Genomic DNA, 14,226 nt, shown 5'->3' with positions numbered 1-14,226 from the left:
ACCCCCTCCTGCCCTTTCCCCAAATCTGCCGGCCTCCGGGCACACCCTGCTGCCCTCCCGGCGCTGTACCCTCCTCATCCGACGCATCGTCGGCCCTAAGGACTTTGCCTTGCCCCTTAGCAAAATTTCCCTGCGCCCATTTAGTTGTTGTGCCCCAAACAGTCCTCCACCTCATTGCCTGCCAGTGGTCCTAGCACTGTGGCCCACCGTCCTTCTTGCCCCAATGTCCTCAAGTTCCTTCCCAGGAGTTTCCTTCCCCACCCTTTCCCTTCAGACACACTAGGAACAGCTGGGAACCCTTCTCCTTCCAGCTGTCACTGTAGGGTAACAAGTGGCCTTGTCCTGTTTTTTCTTTCCTTCCTCATCTTTCCCCTGAAGTCCTGGACCTAACATAGCAATCCTTCCTCCACATTTTTTTCTTTTGTTCCTGCAAGAGGCCTCTGCCTAACTCTGCATTTCTTACTTTGTCATCACCTCTGAACTCATCCTCTCCTGCAGTATTTTGCTCTGCCATTAACTCTCCCATGCAATCTGGAGACCAGGCCACCTCCCAGCTCTTCTGCCTTCCAGCACAGCAACACTGTCTGCACCAGTGCAGTGTGGAAGCCACTGGGCAGCCAGCTACAGTCCCTTGTTTCAGTGTTTTGTCTGCCTTGTGCACCTGCTGTGCACTGATTGTTGCTAGAAGTCTTCACTAATACTGCTACTATTTATAATGTAGTTAAACTAGCTCAAATGCTGCACAGAGTATTAAATACTGTCTCCCCTCTGTTACAAACAGTAGCAAAACTACCCTCTTTTCCTCCCCCAGAAAAGTCTCAGTCGTTTCCCAGTTTGCAAGTTGATACTGTCACTCACTCTTGTGTCTCTGTTGTATCTGTAGTGCTTGCCGCTTCAGGCAAGTTGTGCACGGATTTTGGTTTGGACTTGGAGTTCAATAGATATGAATTCATGGCATGGGCAAATGTATAGCCCATCTCCATGTACCTGACCACACACCTGTTTTTACTGGAACATTAGCAGGAGGATTAAACTGGGCCCCTTCACTGGCCAGAATCAATTCCTCTGAACTCCCTGTCTTCTCTTGCAACAGTTGTGCTGATGCCCACACCCAGCTGAAGAGGTGGGATTGCCCTGTTTTACTGGGGGACAACAACTTTTTTTTCTTTTTAATAACCATTAGAGTGAAATAACAAACAACTTTCCTGGGCTTGCATGAGTCACAACTTCAGATGTATTTTTGCAGGTAGGTTTCTGAAGGGTTAGCAAAGAAATGAACAGTGTTAATGGAAAGCTCTTGGCATTTTTCACCCTCTATGCATTCCAGACAGAATGTAGAATACTTGTAAATAATTGAATTTGCTGACAAATAACCAGGATGGCCAATGACAAGACATTCGACTTAAAGAAATGCAAATACACAGAATCTTGCATACATTTAAAATCAAATGATGGCAATCCTTTAACCCTGGAATGCTCAGGGAATATACACTGATGAGTCATGCAGTCAGCTGCTCCTAAATTTACCTCTGTGTTTTTTCTAATACTCAGAAGATACAACCTGAAGAAAGTAATTTTAAATATTTGCATTTGTTTTTCTGCTAATTTACCTCTTGTGTTTTTTCTAATACTCAGAAGATACAACCCGAAGAAAGTAGTTTTAAATATTTGCATTTGTTTTTCTGCTAAGAAACTGACAGTTTCTTGTCAGTTGGTGTACTAAATGTAATAGTGTTTATTGTACAGTCTGTTTTACATTTAGTCAAATAAATTGTAAATATTTGACTACCTTACACCACAGGTTACAATGTTGCATTCTGTTCTGCTAATGGAGAACATTACAGATCACAAGCGAAGATGATCTTAGGGAGGAGTTAATTACTCCAAGAAGTTATACTGGGGAACACCAAGCAGTTTGCAGTTCTGATTTCCAGTTCTGCTCTGGCTCAGTTGCATTGGGATTTTAGAGGAGGTAAAACCTGTCTTTAAAGCTCCTTGGGGAGTTCTCTCCACAGGGAAAACTACTGGCTGTATAATAACCCCCTTCTTTTGGTCCCAGGCATTAGGGACACCCCCAGGGAAAAAGGAAGATGTGACTCACCTGCCATCACATTCTCTTGAAAGATGTCATGTACTTCCTTGGAGGAGTTATTTGGGAAAAATTCTTACATGTCTCTAGCTCACTGATGATTCCTTATTTGAACTGTATTTCATACATTGACTTAGAAATCATCTTTAACATGCCCTGAAATAGCAGCTGTTGAATATATTTATTTTGACATCAATCAGGCATCATTAAGCATAATCTCCCATTGTCTGAGGTGCCACATGGACAATAAAAACATAGTCAGTAACACTTTTAACATCTTACTAGAAAAAGAACCTACAGACTTGCTTAGTATAGACTCAGTTCTGTAATGCGGATTAACGTAAATGAAGGGCACATCCTCAGTTTCTTCCTATCTTCAGATCAGTAATTTAGAGCAATCTGCTATTTTGTTTGTGTTTTACATCATCTACTTTGCCATGGTTTTTGTTTGTTTGTATAATTTTCCCATATTTAAATCAAATAATATATTTAAATCATGAAACCTCCAATGCCATAAAATGCTCGTGGTGCTAAGACTGAGAGTTCATTTCAGTAGGGGCAAAATATTGTGGGGATGCTTCCATTAACCCACTTTTTAGTAGACCGGGCTATTAGACACATTCTGTTTCTAGTACATCTTGAAAATAAAACACTATCCTATTCTTTTTCAGTAAGCAATATATATTTTCAAAATTATTACATTACAATGTAGTCTTTAGTCATAGTATAAAAATAACTCTTCAAAATTAGATAAAGCTTTTAGTGAAAGTTTGGTTCATCTGGTAAAGATCAGTAAGATCATAATGAAAAAGAAATACTGACTTAAAGCCTCCCTAAAGCCATAGTCTGATGTGATTATACAAAGAATCATAGAACCATGGAATACCCTGAGTTGGAAGAGACCCAAAAGGACCATCAAAGTCCAACTCCTGACCCTGCACAGGATGACCCCAAGAATCACACCATGTGCCAGAGAACATAGTCCTAGTGCTTCTTGAACTCTGCCAGGCTGGTGCTGGACCACGCCCTGGGGAGCCTGTTCCAGTGCCCAACCACCCTCTGAGTGAAGAATCTTTTCCTGACATCCAACCTAAACCTCCCCTAACACAGCTTCAGGCCATTCCCTCGGTCTGTCACTGGTCACCACAGAGAAGAGATCAGTGCCTGCCCCTCCTCTTCCCCTCACAAGGAAGCTGCAGACTGAAATGACATCTCCTCTCAGTCTCCTCCAAGCTGAACACATCCAGTGACCTCAGCCACTCCTCATATGGTTACCCCTAAAAGCCTTTCTCCATCCTTGTTGCCCTCCTTTGGACCCTCTCCCATAGTTTCATGTCTTTTTTATGTGGTGGCACCCAGAACTGCCCCCAGCACTGGAGGTGAGGCCACCCCAGAGCAGAGCAGAGCAGGACAATCCCCTCCCTTGCCCAGCTGGCCATGCTGTGCCTGATGCCCCCAGGACAGGGTTGGCTCTCCTGGCTGCCAGGGCACTGCTGGCTCATGAAGTGTAAAAGCACTGGGACAGGTTGTGTGGGGAACTGGTGGCATCACTGTCCCTGGAATTATTTAAATATGTATAGGTGTGTCAGCTCAAGGAAGTGGCAGAGTGCTGGACTGTGCAGTGCTGAATTAACAATCAGAGTCAATGATCTTAAAGATTTTTCCCAGCCTAAAAGATTCTGTGGTTCTATGATCCGTTTCTCAGATTTTAGAAAAGAACATAACATGACATTGTGTGTATCGATGTTTCTTTAAAAACTTAGTATTGCTTTTTTTCTTGAGTTGCTGTTTTCTAAAGCTTCTCAGTTATATGAATCTTTTTTTTGGTAATGAGAAAAGTAGTTTCAAATTATACATACCAGAAGTACAGAAAAAATGACTGCTATCTCTCCAATATATTCAACCACCTTTTGTGATGTACAGCACAAAGTTACAGGATACTTTTTAGTCATCTCCATTAAAAGCAATACATACACATAATTCAATCTAATGGCTTAGATCATCAGCTACTGTAAATTAGCACATCTCTGCAGAAGGGGCTTGCAAGAGATGAGGGCAATGACTGCTGTGTATAAGCATCCAAAAACACACAGAGGGCTGTGTTTCAGTACTCCAGTTTATAGATAAATGATACAACAACTTTTTATATAGAAATACTTGGCAAGTGATGCATTGCATTTTCAATACTAACCTACTTTCTTTCCTGGCTAATGCATTTCTTTGTTTTCAAGGTTTGGGGTGGGGGCAGGGTTGTTTGGGTTTTTTATTTTGTTTTTTTTTTTTTAATGAAAGTATGTTGTATTAGCTTTTACCTCTCCATATCAAATCCCATTTTTGTCATCCACATTTGCTCTTACTAGAACTACTTGAATTATTTTTCTGCCTTCATTTGTGTTTGCAGACACTCTAAAGGAAAAAAAAATGGTTAGGAAAACCAGAAACAGATCTTTATGGTACCTGTATTTAATACTTCACAAAATGTGACAGCCCTCACTTATGTTCTTAAACAATTTTGTGAAACAGTGTGCCATTTTTTATATCCAGGCCTTGTGAATTAATCTGAGGTTAAGATCCTGTTGTCGTCACATTCAGAGAGATACTGCATAGACTCTATTGCTGGGAATGTAGAAAAGATCTTTCTAAGCATTAGGAGAAACAGCCCCTCCTTCTTATCTAAATAAAACCATTTCATATGCTGTTTGCTGTGGCTAAATTAATTTGGATATGCCAAGAAATCTAAGTCTTTTTATCTATGCACTTACCTATCTGTAATAGGACTATTGCTGCTAATCATGCCTCTGTGTTCAAATTGTCATCAAAGACTCTATGAAATGTGATGAACTGAGAATTGGAGGGAGCTACTGTTATGAAAAGTTGTGCTATTGTGTACAGTTCATCCTTCTTCCTAAAGTTTTGAGTTTTTGGCGTCAGCATCCTCTTCATAATCATGAGATAAAATGGAATTAATTCTTAGCTTAGGTTATAATTTCAAATGACTGTTTAGAGATTGTGCTTCGTATTTCATTTGGAGAATACTTAAGTATACACTAGATATGTATTTATGCCAGCAACAAGTGCTTGTGTACATTCCTTGGTAGGCTGTCACTTCCTTTAAAATGTCTCTTCTCACCTTCTCCATTCTCTCCTACTTGCTCATGATTAGAGACCGAAAATAATTGTTTCATTCTTGTGTCTTTTACTCTCTCTACGTTCTAACTTTTTTCCTTATTCTAGAGCACATTAAATTTTTTTTCAACCAGAAGAAGAGTTTCCTATTTCCAAAATTCCTTCCAGTGAATGTTCTGGAGCTTAGAGGGCCCAAAAGTAAAAATAACTCTTGCCAACGCTCATGCCAAAAAATTGCAAATTTATAAAATATAAAGAGCTTTTGAACCTCTCTGTGAGAGAGATGCTGGAGGTAGATGTGTCCCTTGCCTGTAATTAGTTTGTGTTTGCCCAGCTCACTCAAAACTTTTGGACAGTTTTGTTCAGGGAGTTTCCTTTCTCTGCCTGCTATCTGTTGACTTCTGCACGCACAGAGCTATGATTAGCTATATAAACATTCTTTTAAAGAATGTTTCTGCAGGGAATGCAAAAGGATATGCTTGAATATTGGCAAGTTTGGTCTCCAGGTTTCTTGACATATGTGTGCATATTTCAGTCTGAAATAATTGTTTAGAACAAAGTGAAGTGCATGTTTATATGAAGCTGAAGGACTCAGACTTTACACCAAAAGTGTATATCTTTGCTTCTGTGAATGTGTCCCACAGTTTCCTAATAAAGACCACTTTACAGAATAATTAAGCATTCAATATTTGCCCTAGGGATGTTGGGTTCTGGAATGTTTAGAAAGTGAATTTTGAATGTAGGAAATAAAACAGTAGTCTAGTAAATTAAATTAATAAATTTCAATCAGCTTTAAAAAAGGAAAGTTATTTAATAAAACTTATAAAAGATAAAAACACACTGCCATATGGAAAACAAATTGCTTTATGAATAAAATGAAAATGCATTTTAATTTTCCTTTTTCTTTTTTTTCCCCTTCACAGATCAATAACACGCTCTTATTATCGCAATTCTGTGGGTGGCCTACTAGTATTTGACATCACAAATCGACGATCTTTTGAGCATGTGAAGGACTGGCTGGAAGAAGCAAAAATGCACGTGCAGCCCTTTCAGATTGTGTTCCTGTTAGTAGGACACAAATGTGACTTAGTGTCACAGCGCGAGGTTACGAGAGAAGAAGCTGAAAAACTGTCATCTGACTGTGGTATGAAATATATAGAAACTTCAGCAAAAGATGCCACAAACGTTGAAGAGTCCTTTACAATTCTTACACGAGATATCTATGAACTTGTAAAAAATGGAGAAATCTCAATACAAGATGGATGGGAAGGTGTCAAGAGCGGCTTTGTTCCAAATGTTGTACATTCATCAGAAGAAGCTGTAAAGCCCAGGAGACAGTGCATCTGCTGAATTTGTAGCATGCCAAAGAGCCCATGGGGTGTTTAGAAGATGATGCCAATCTAAATGACAGAAAAATAATTTTGAAACAATATTAGATCATGGCATAGCTGAATCATAGGATGGTAATTTGGTTTTGTATCCTTCTGTCAGGGTTATAATCCATAACACTTTAAGTGCTTTTTTTCTTTACAGCGTACAATAATTTTGTGTGGTCTTCAGGAAAATAAATTATATATTGCTAAAGGGAAACCTAATTCTATAGCAAGACACTGAGAAAGTGCAGTAACCATCATGACAACATCTTCACTTTGGCTTTGTTTTCTGAATACTGTTTAAAATCAAGTCTTGTTAGATGAGGATCAGATGAGTTCATTACTTTTGTTCATCCTGCCTTAGCTTTGGACAAGAAAATGTTATACCTTATACTTTTTAATGTGATTCTTTACTCAAGGGCAGGGTTGCTAATGACCATTAATGTTAGAATGCTGTAGAATTTGATAGTAAAGATAACTCTAAGGAAAGCAGACTGAAAGATTGCTCAAATAGCAAACACTTTTGATATGACAATGAGTACAAGCCTTACTAAAGAAAAAGAATGTTTTAGAACAGATGATTTATTTGTATACGAAAATGGGGAATAGAAACAATGGAATTTATTATTAAATATTTTCTGAATTGCCAATGAAACTAAACATAACATGACATATGATCCAGCTGTTATTTGAGTTGTGTACAAAACAGCTTTCCCAACCACTGGAGTTACATTTCAGTGGCCAGATCCTCAGCTGGGTAATTATCATCGTCACATTGATGCCTACAGAATCATGTTAATTTACACAAACAAATTCCATATTAGCTTTAAAAAATAAACCCACTTCTAACTAGAAGTAAAAAAAATTAAAAAGTGCTGCAACCCATGGGAACCCAGGCCTTAAATTTGAATGGAGCAAGGACAGTTTTATTCTTAGCCAGCAAATGTTAAACTGTTGTTTAAAAATGGAAGGTTTTAAACTAAAACTGTTACAAACAGAGCATTTGGAGAGGAAAGAATTTCTAAAATAATGCTCGTCTACAGAGAGCAAAGTAAGAGAGCTTCTAAGAAAGAAACACATAATAGCTTTTAATAACAACAGTAGGAGAAATCTGTGATCATGTAGCATTTTACTGAGCTTGGAGTCATCTTTCTACTCCTCTGAATATAACACACACTAGCTTTATGCAAACTAAGTCTAGCACGTAAATACCAAATAAATCTATTTCTATTGTATTGTAGTAGTATGAAAGATGACTTGATCTCCAGAGTTAATAAGGATCTACAATTTATTTGGCATAATCATAGCCACCAAACATCAAGCCAGTTATCTTCATATAAAAGTGTGTTATCATGTACAATTCTCCTTTTTCAAGATCAGGCCGCAAGTCTATCTAATCTAATTTTCTTCTTCAACAAGCATATGATTGGTTTTCTCTCAGGTTACTTTTACATTCTTTTACAATCCTTTTTCAATTATTTTGTAGTATGGAGACAGGTTGTTTGGTTCCAGTTACTTTATACATTTAGGGCAACTAAAATCATTGACTTCAAAGGCAACTAGAAGTTTAAGTTTTTCTAAAGCCTGAGTCTTACTTGCACTGAGGCACAGTTACACTATCATGGAAGGATACAGAGGCCTTAATATAAACAGGAATCAGCCTTAATTCATTAACAAATAGGACAGATAATTCTAATCTCAGCATGCCAGAGAGTAATTGCTGTGAACCTGATTCTCTGTTAAACTACATGTATTGACACCAAATCAACTTTGTAGGGTATTTTAAGCCCTCTTTACAAAGTAAACATGGCTACAGATGCCAAAAGTAGTGCAGAGTTAGGCTGCGAGCATTTGATACTGATTTCTTTATGATATGAGGCTTATGTTGTGCATCTCAGAAGAGATCTTTGCTTATTTATTTATTTAATTAAATAAATCAGTGACTAGGGAGTCAACAGATCCAAAGTCCCTCACTGGTTCACTGTGTTTCTCTGAGCAAGGCATTTGTGGTTTTTGTGCCTCACCTTCTGTATCTCAAATATAGAGATCATTGTTCTTCCTTAAATTCACAAAAACTGCTGAGACCAAATCAGTCTATATGATCTTCAGTCCTGGACTCTATCCTCTGTGTGCTACCTGGTTTTGAGTGTTTAACATCACGGGATGTGGATACTGGTTTCTTCTGACATACCCAAATAATAATAACAAAAAAATCAAATTAAAACAGCCTTATAAGTGCCAGGTATTGCTGTGAATCTACATGTCATTGTATATTTCACTATTTTTAGATTAAAGTCTTGTATCTTTAATTTTTCTTCCTGAATACTCTGGAGCCAATGAGCTTTTCATTCTGTATGAAAAAAATGGGTTGTACTGGGGGTAAAAGGACTGGGAGAAGAGGGGAGTGGAGGGGAGGTATGCACAAGAAACAATCATCAGAACAGAGCCTTAATCTCTGTTGTCAATGTTGTACCTGTGGTGTCATGTTTATTACACTGGGAATAGAGCTTTTAACCACATTCAACTGTGTAAGGAATTTGGTATTGGCCATGCAACTAGAAGAGACGTTCACTACATTTTAAAGTACTGTACACATAGTTGTCTTATTTGTAATTCCTAAAAATGTAGATTAACATGTACTTTCAAACACTGTCTGTCTTTATGATATATTAAACTGCTGCTGTATCTTCTCACTACACACTTGCAGTTGATAGAAATGTCTGATAAACAGATAATTTGTCAAAATGCGTTATTTTCTTTTCACATGCTTTGCAAGATGATGTGTAAGTCACAGCTTGAATAAGCTGTAGAATGGGTGATAGTTCAGTGCATGTATATTCTTTTTCCCCCCAAGGAAGCGTGAATATTGACAACAGAATTAAATTCCCAGAAATTACAGAAATTAGATAAATCTTACATGATAGCCAGATTTAAAAAACAGAAAATATTTAATAAGAAAACACAAACTTTGCGAATTAAGATTTGGTCAATCCCAGTTAGGAAATGAAAAATGTTGAAAAACCTTGACAAAGGTTTTATTTGGATTCATAGGCCTGGCAAATGAACAGATAAAAAGTATTGTTTTGGACTCCTAAAATGTTTAAACATCCATTGCTTTTATTTTAAGTTTGATAAAGAAGAGTAAATATCTTCCTCTACTCATTAAAATATTTTACACATGAATTCTTAAGATATTTTGGCTTGCTCATAATTGTATCTGTCCCATGTAAGAAGCAGAAACAAGCCTCATACCTTAGGAATCAACCAAGGAAAAGACTTAGATTTAATTTTGTTCATTTATGCCTTCAGTATGGAATAGACTCAACGATCTACCTTCAAACTGGCAACTGTCCTGTGCTCAGAGAAAATGATGCACGCCTGACTGAGCCCCCAGGCACTCTGTGCTGCCCTGGGCTGAGATCCCTTCTGCCCCACACGAACGGCTGCTGGTACCCATGACGCCTGTCTGAAAGCGAGGGGGGGGATGCACCATGATCACAGATATTTCAGTCTCAGCATTTCAGCTCCCTGAGGGAGCACATGCTTCATTGCCCTCTTTTTACATAATTAACATCCAGGAAGAGTGCTTTTTCCCTCACTGAAGATGCCAGCACAATGGGAGCTGCTCCAAGTCTCCACCTTTGCTTTTACACAGAGCTGGCACAGCAATTTCAGCAGCCTTTATTCAGTCCTGAAGAAAAAGAAGGAAGGCCTATGGTTTATCCTCTGCATGGGCATGCAACCTTACCACAAACATGGTGGACTGTTTAAGAAATCATTAAATATCAAAAACCAATTGTCAATTGCAAAAAATTGCATTGCTCATTTCTCAGAGTCTAGAGACTATCTTTCAAGTAAGTGAATGAAATTAAATTCTAAAAGAGGAATCGCCCATCACCCACAGAGGCTATTGGGAGTAGAGGGCTCTTTATGAAGGGTAGGTAAATCTTCATTTAAACTCAAACTGAGGAATTGAAAATCCCATTCCCGAGCTGCTAGAGTGGATCACTGTCTTTGCAAGTATTTAATTCATTTACTTCTCAGAGAAAGTAATGTTTTAGGCTAGGCCTGAGTTATGCAGGGATGGATGCTCAGTGTGTAACCAGAGAGATGACTGCTCCCTGGGAGCCAGCTGACAGCAGCCCCCAGCAGCCTCACAGGCTACAAGGGCAGCTCTAACTGAGATTAACTGATCACACACTGCCAAAGGCTCACCTTGCAGCTGAAGAGTTTCTACAGAAAGCTAACAGTAGAAGTAGCAAACCCAAAAGCTGTGCATTAAAGCAAAAGCTGTAAATAAAAGCAATGTCTAGGTAAAGAAGCTGTCATTTCAGCCATAGTTCAATTATTGCCATTCCTTATTGCTGTGGCTTCAAATCTGTGCAATCTATGTAAACTGAGCTTTCCTGCTCCATGAAAATTGTGGAACGACAAACTGAACCTCCTGTAGCAATAAAGTCAGTCACCAGGGAGAGGGCTGCACAAGATAAGGGTGGAAAGAGGACATAGGTAATTTCTTCCATTCCTGCACACAGGAGGGAGAAGTGAGACTATCCACTGCCAGAGCCCTTAAGACCCTGCAGAAATATCCATCACTGTAGCGAGAAACTGGCCAATGTGATACCCATTCACCAAAAGGGTGCAAAGGAAGATCCTGGTAATTATAGACCAGTCAGCCTGACCTCAGTACCTGGCAAAATAATGGAACAGTTTATATTAAGTGCCATCACACAGAATTTACAGGATGGCCAGGGTATCAGACCCAGTCAGCATGGATTTAGGAGGGGTAGGTCATGTTTAACCAACCTGGTCACCTTTTATGACCAGGTAACCCGCCTAGTGGATGCAGGAAAGGCTGTAGATGTTGTTTATTTGGATTTCAGCAAGGCCTTTGACACTGTCTCCCACAGCATACTCCTAGACCAGCTGGCCGCCCGTGGCTTGGAGAGGAGCACTCTTTGCTGGATTAGGAACTGGCTGCATGGCCGGGCCCAGAGAGTGGTGGTGAATGGTGCTGCATCCAGCTGGGGCCAGTCACCAGTGTCCCTCAGGGTTCTGTGCTGGGGCCAGTTCTGTTTAATATTTTTATCAATTACATGGATGAGGGTTTAGAGTCTTTCATTAGCAAATTTGCAGATGACACTAAGCTGGGAGCATGTGTCGATCTATTAGGGGGACAGAAGGCTTTGCAGAGGGACTTGGAACGGTTGGATGGATGGGCAGAATCTAATGGGATGAAGTTCAATAAGTCCAAGTGCCGAGTGGCCAATGGCATCCTGGCCAGTATCAGGAATGGTGTGGCCAGCAGGAGCAGGGAGGTCATTCTTCCCCTGTACTCGGCACTGGTGAGGCCACACATTGAGTATTGCGTCCAATTCTGGGCCCCTCAGTTTAGGAAGGATGTTGAGATGCTTGAGCGTGTCCAAAGAAGAGCAACGAGGCTGGTGAGGGGCTTGGAACACAAGCCGTATGAAGAACGACTGAGGGAGCTGGGGCTGTTCAGCCTGGAGAAAAGGAGACTCAGAGGTGACCTTATCACTCTCTTCAACTTCCTGAAGGGTGGCTGTGCTGAGCTGGTCTCTTTCTCCGGGCAACAACAGACAGAACAAGAGGACACAGTCTCAAACTGTGCCAAGGGAGATACAGACTAGAATTAAGGAGGAATTTTTCACAGAAAGAGTGATCAAATACTGGAATCATCTACCCAGGGAGGTGGTGGAGTCACCATCCCTCAATGTGTTTAAAAAAAGACTGGATCTGGCACTTGGTGCCATGATCTAGTTGAGGTGTTAGAAGATGGGTTGGACTCGATGATCTTAAAGGTCTCTTCCAACCTAGAAATTCTGTGATTCTGTGATTCTGTGAGACTTGAGGGATGAAAGAAAGCACCAAGGACCTGGAGTCTGCACTGAAATGAAGGCTACTGAGTCCCTAACCCCAGCACCCCCTAAGGATAGGTTACCTGCACAGCTGCAGAATGATTGGGTATAACTCTGTGCTGGCACCATGTCTACATTGCATAGTGTCTACATTGAATAAAGGCAAATGTCTACATTGCAGGCTTTTCCCCCTTTCACCTTCTCCCCCACGTGGTTTCTTTACAGGAAGGGACTGACAGAAGGCATATCTGGCACCAAGGTCTGACAGTGAGCAGGGCAATAGGTGGAAATTTTAGTGGTTGTTGCTAAGTATTAAGGTACTAAAACTGAGGGGAGGAATTGTGGAAAATATTCCAGTCATAATCTTAGTAATAAAAACCTTCCAGGGCTGGCACTGCTCTGCAGCACTTTCGAGAATTGTCCATTTTGGTTAAGTTTTCAATGCCAAGGAAATAGTTCAGCCATTTAGTAATAATTTATATTAGTTCATAATTTAAAAATAATTATTGCATATTATTCAGGGAGAAAAATCTTCTATGTACAAATCATTTTAGTAATTTTGCTGACATACAACTTGTGTTGTATATTTTAAAAGAACAAGCTATGCCAGGATGTAACTTTAAAATACATAAGTCTCAAATCCCATCAATCAGTCAAATCCCATCAAAACAGATAATTTTATTGGGATTCTTCTCTGCCCAATTCTCTGTGGAAAAGAGTCTGATTCTCAGAAAGGCTTTTAAAACAAAAGAGAGGCAAAGCTTACTGAGCGCTGAAAAGGAGATTCATGTGAACAAGTGTCAGAAAAGTAGAACATGTTTTTTCTTGTGGTATCCTCTTTCACACTACCATGCTTCACAGCCCGACTCTAGCTCCCCCAGTACATAGTGAATGGAACAGTAAATTTCTAGTTGTCCAAAAACCACTGGGAGATCAAATGTAATTCCCCACAGCAGTTCTCTGCAGCTCTGTGCTTGTGTAAGGAACAATGGCCACATTCTGCCTAACACATGCCATGTGTTTCTCTGTGTCCCAGGAGGAATTTGGCCGCAATAAAATCCCTCCTGAATGTTCTGCCTGCAAACAGTCACTCTGCACCACCCCACACCATCCTCGGCGACACTCAGGATAAAAAGTGTAAGGTTTTCCAGCAAGGAAACTATGAGGGAATAGCACTGTGGTCTAAAAACACATCAGAGAAAAACAAACATCAGGGAGAGAGGTTATTTAAGCTAAAGGACAATGTTGGCATGCGAACAAAGGGGTCATACTGAGATGCACAGGATAGGTGGTTCTGGTGACGCTAAGATAGCAAAGCCTTGGGCCGCTTTAAGTGAAAGCAGCAGTAATCTTTACTGCCACATGCAGGCAATTTCTGCAAAATGCCCTTGTTATTAACAGAAAAGGTGATGTGAAGCCCAGATAGTAAACACTAGAAGTGTTCGCTTACTTGTTGGAATGGAAACAAACATAGAAGTTTGGTCACTGACAGTGCTTCTTTTTTCAGCTACAGGTAGATGTCTGAGTGTTCTTGGCCTTTTAAAAGGATTGTCTTTGGTGACTCACAGCACATTTTGTGCATGAGGTCATTGTGACAGTCCACAGCAGTGATAAACAAGAATTTCCAACTGAAATAAATCTGTAAGTTTTAGTATCCCTACTGAATATACCTAGTTTGATGGGAGAAGAGTTTAAAATGGACTAATCAAGCATCACATGTTTTTTGCCTTCATGGACTAAGATTAGAACCACGTTCATT

The 14,226-nt window shown here is 39.8% G+C and overlaps 1 protein-coding gene across 1 annotated transcript in view; it reads left to right on the top strand.

Moving 5' to 3' along the window:
- Positions 1-6,589, top strand: part of RAB39A (RAB39A, member RAS oncogene family) — a 6,928-nt gene extending 339 nt beyond the window's left edge. Inside the window, exon 2 of the mRNA XM_005417705.2 lies at positions 6,133-6,589. Coding sequence (XP_005417762.2) covers positions 6,133-6,565 — 433 coding nt within the window. The 3' untranslated portion in view covers positions 6,566-6,589. The remainder of the gene's footprint in view (positions 1-6,132) is intronic.
- The last annotated feature ends 7,637 nt before the right edge of the window (positions 6,590-14,226 follow it).

Source organism: Geospiza fortis, unplaced genomic scaffold (genome assembly GCF_000277835.1).
Source record: "Geospiza fortis unplaced genomic scaffold, GeoFor_1.0 scaffold16, whole genome shotgun sequence".
NCBI lineage: Eukaryota > Metazoa > Chordata > Aves > Passeriformes > Thraupidae > Geospiza > Geospiza fortis.
The sequence above is the reverse complement of the archived record's forward strand: the minus strand, read 5'-3'. Positions and strand labels throughout refer to the sequence as shown.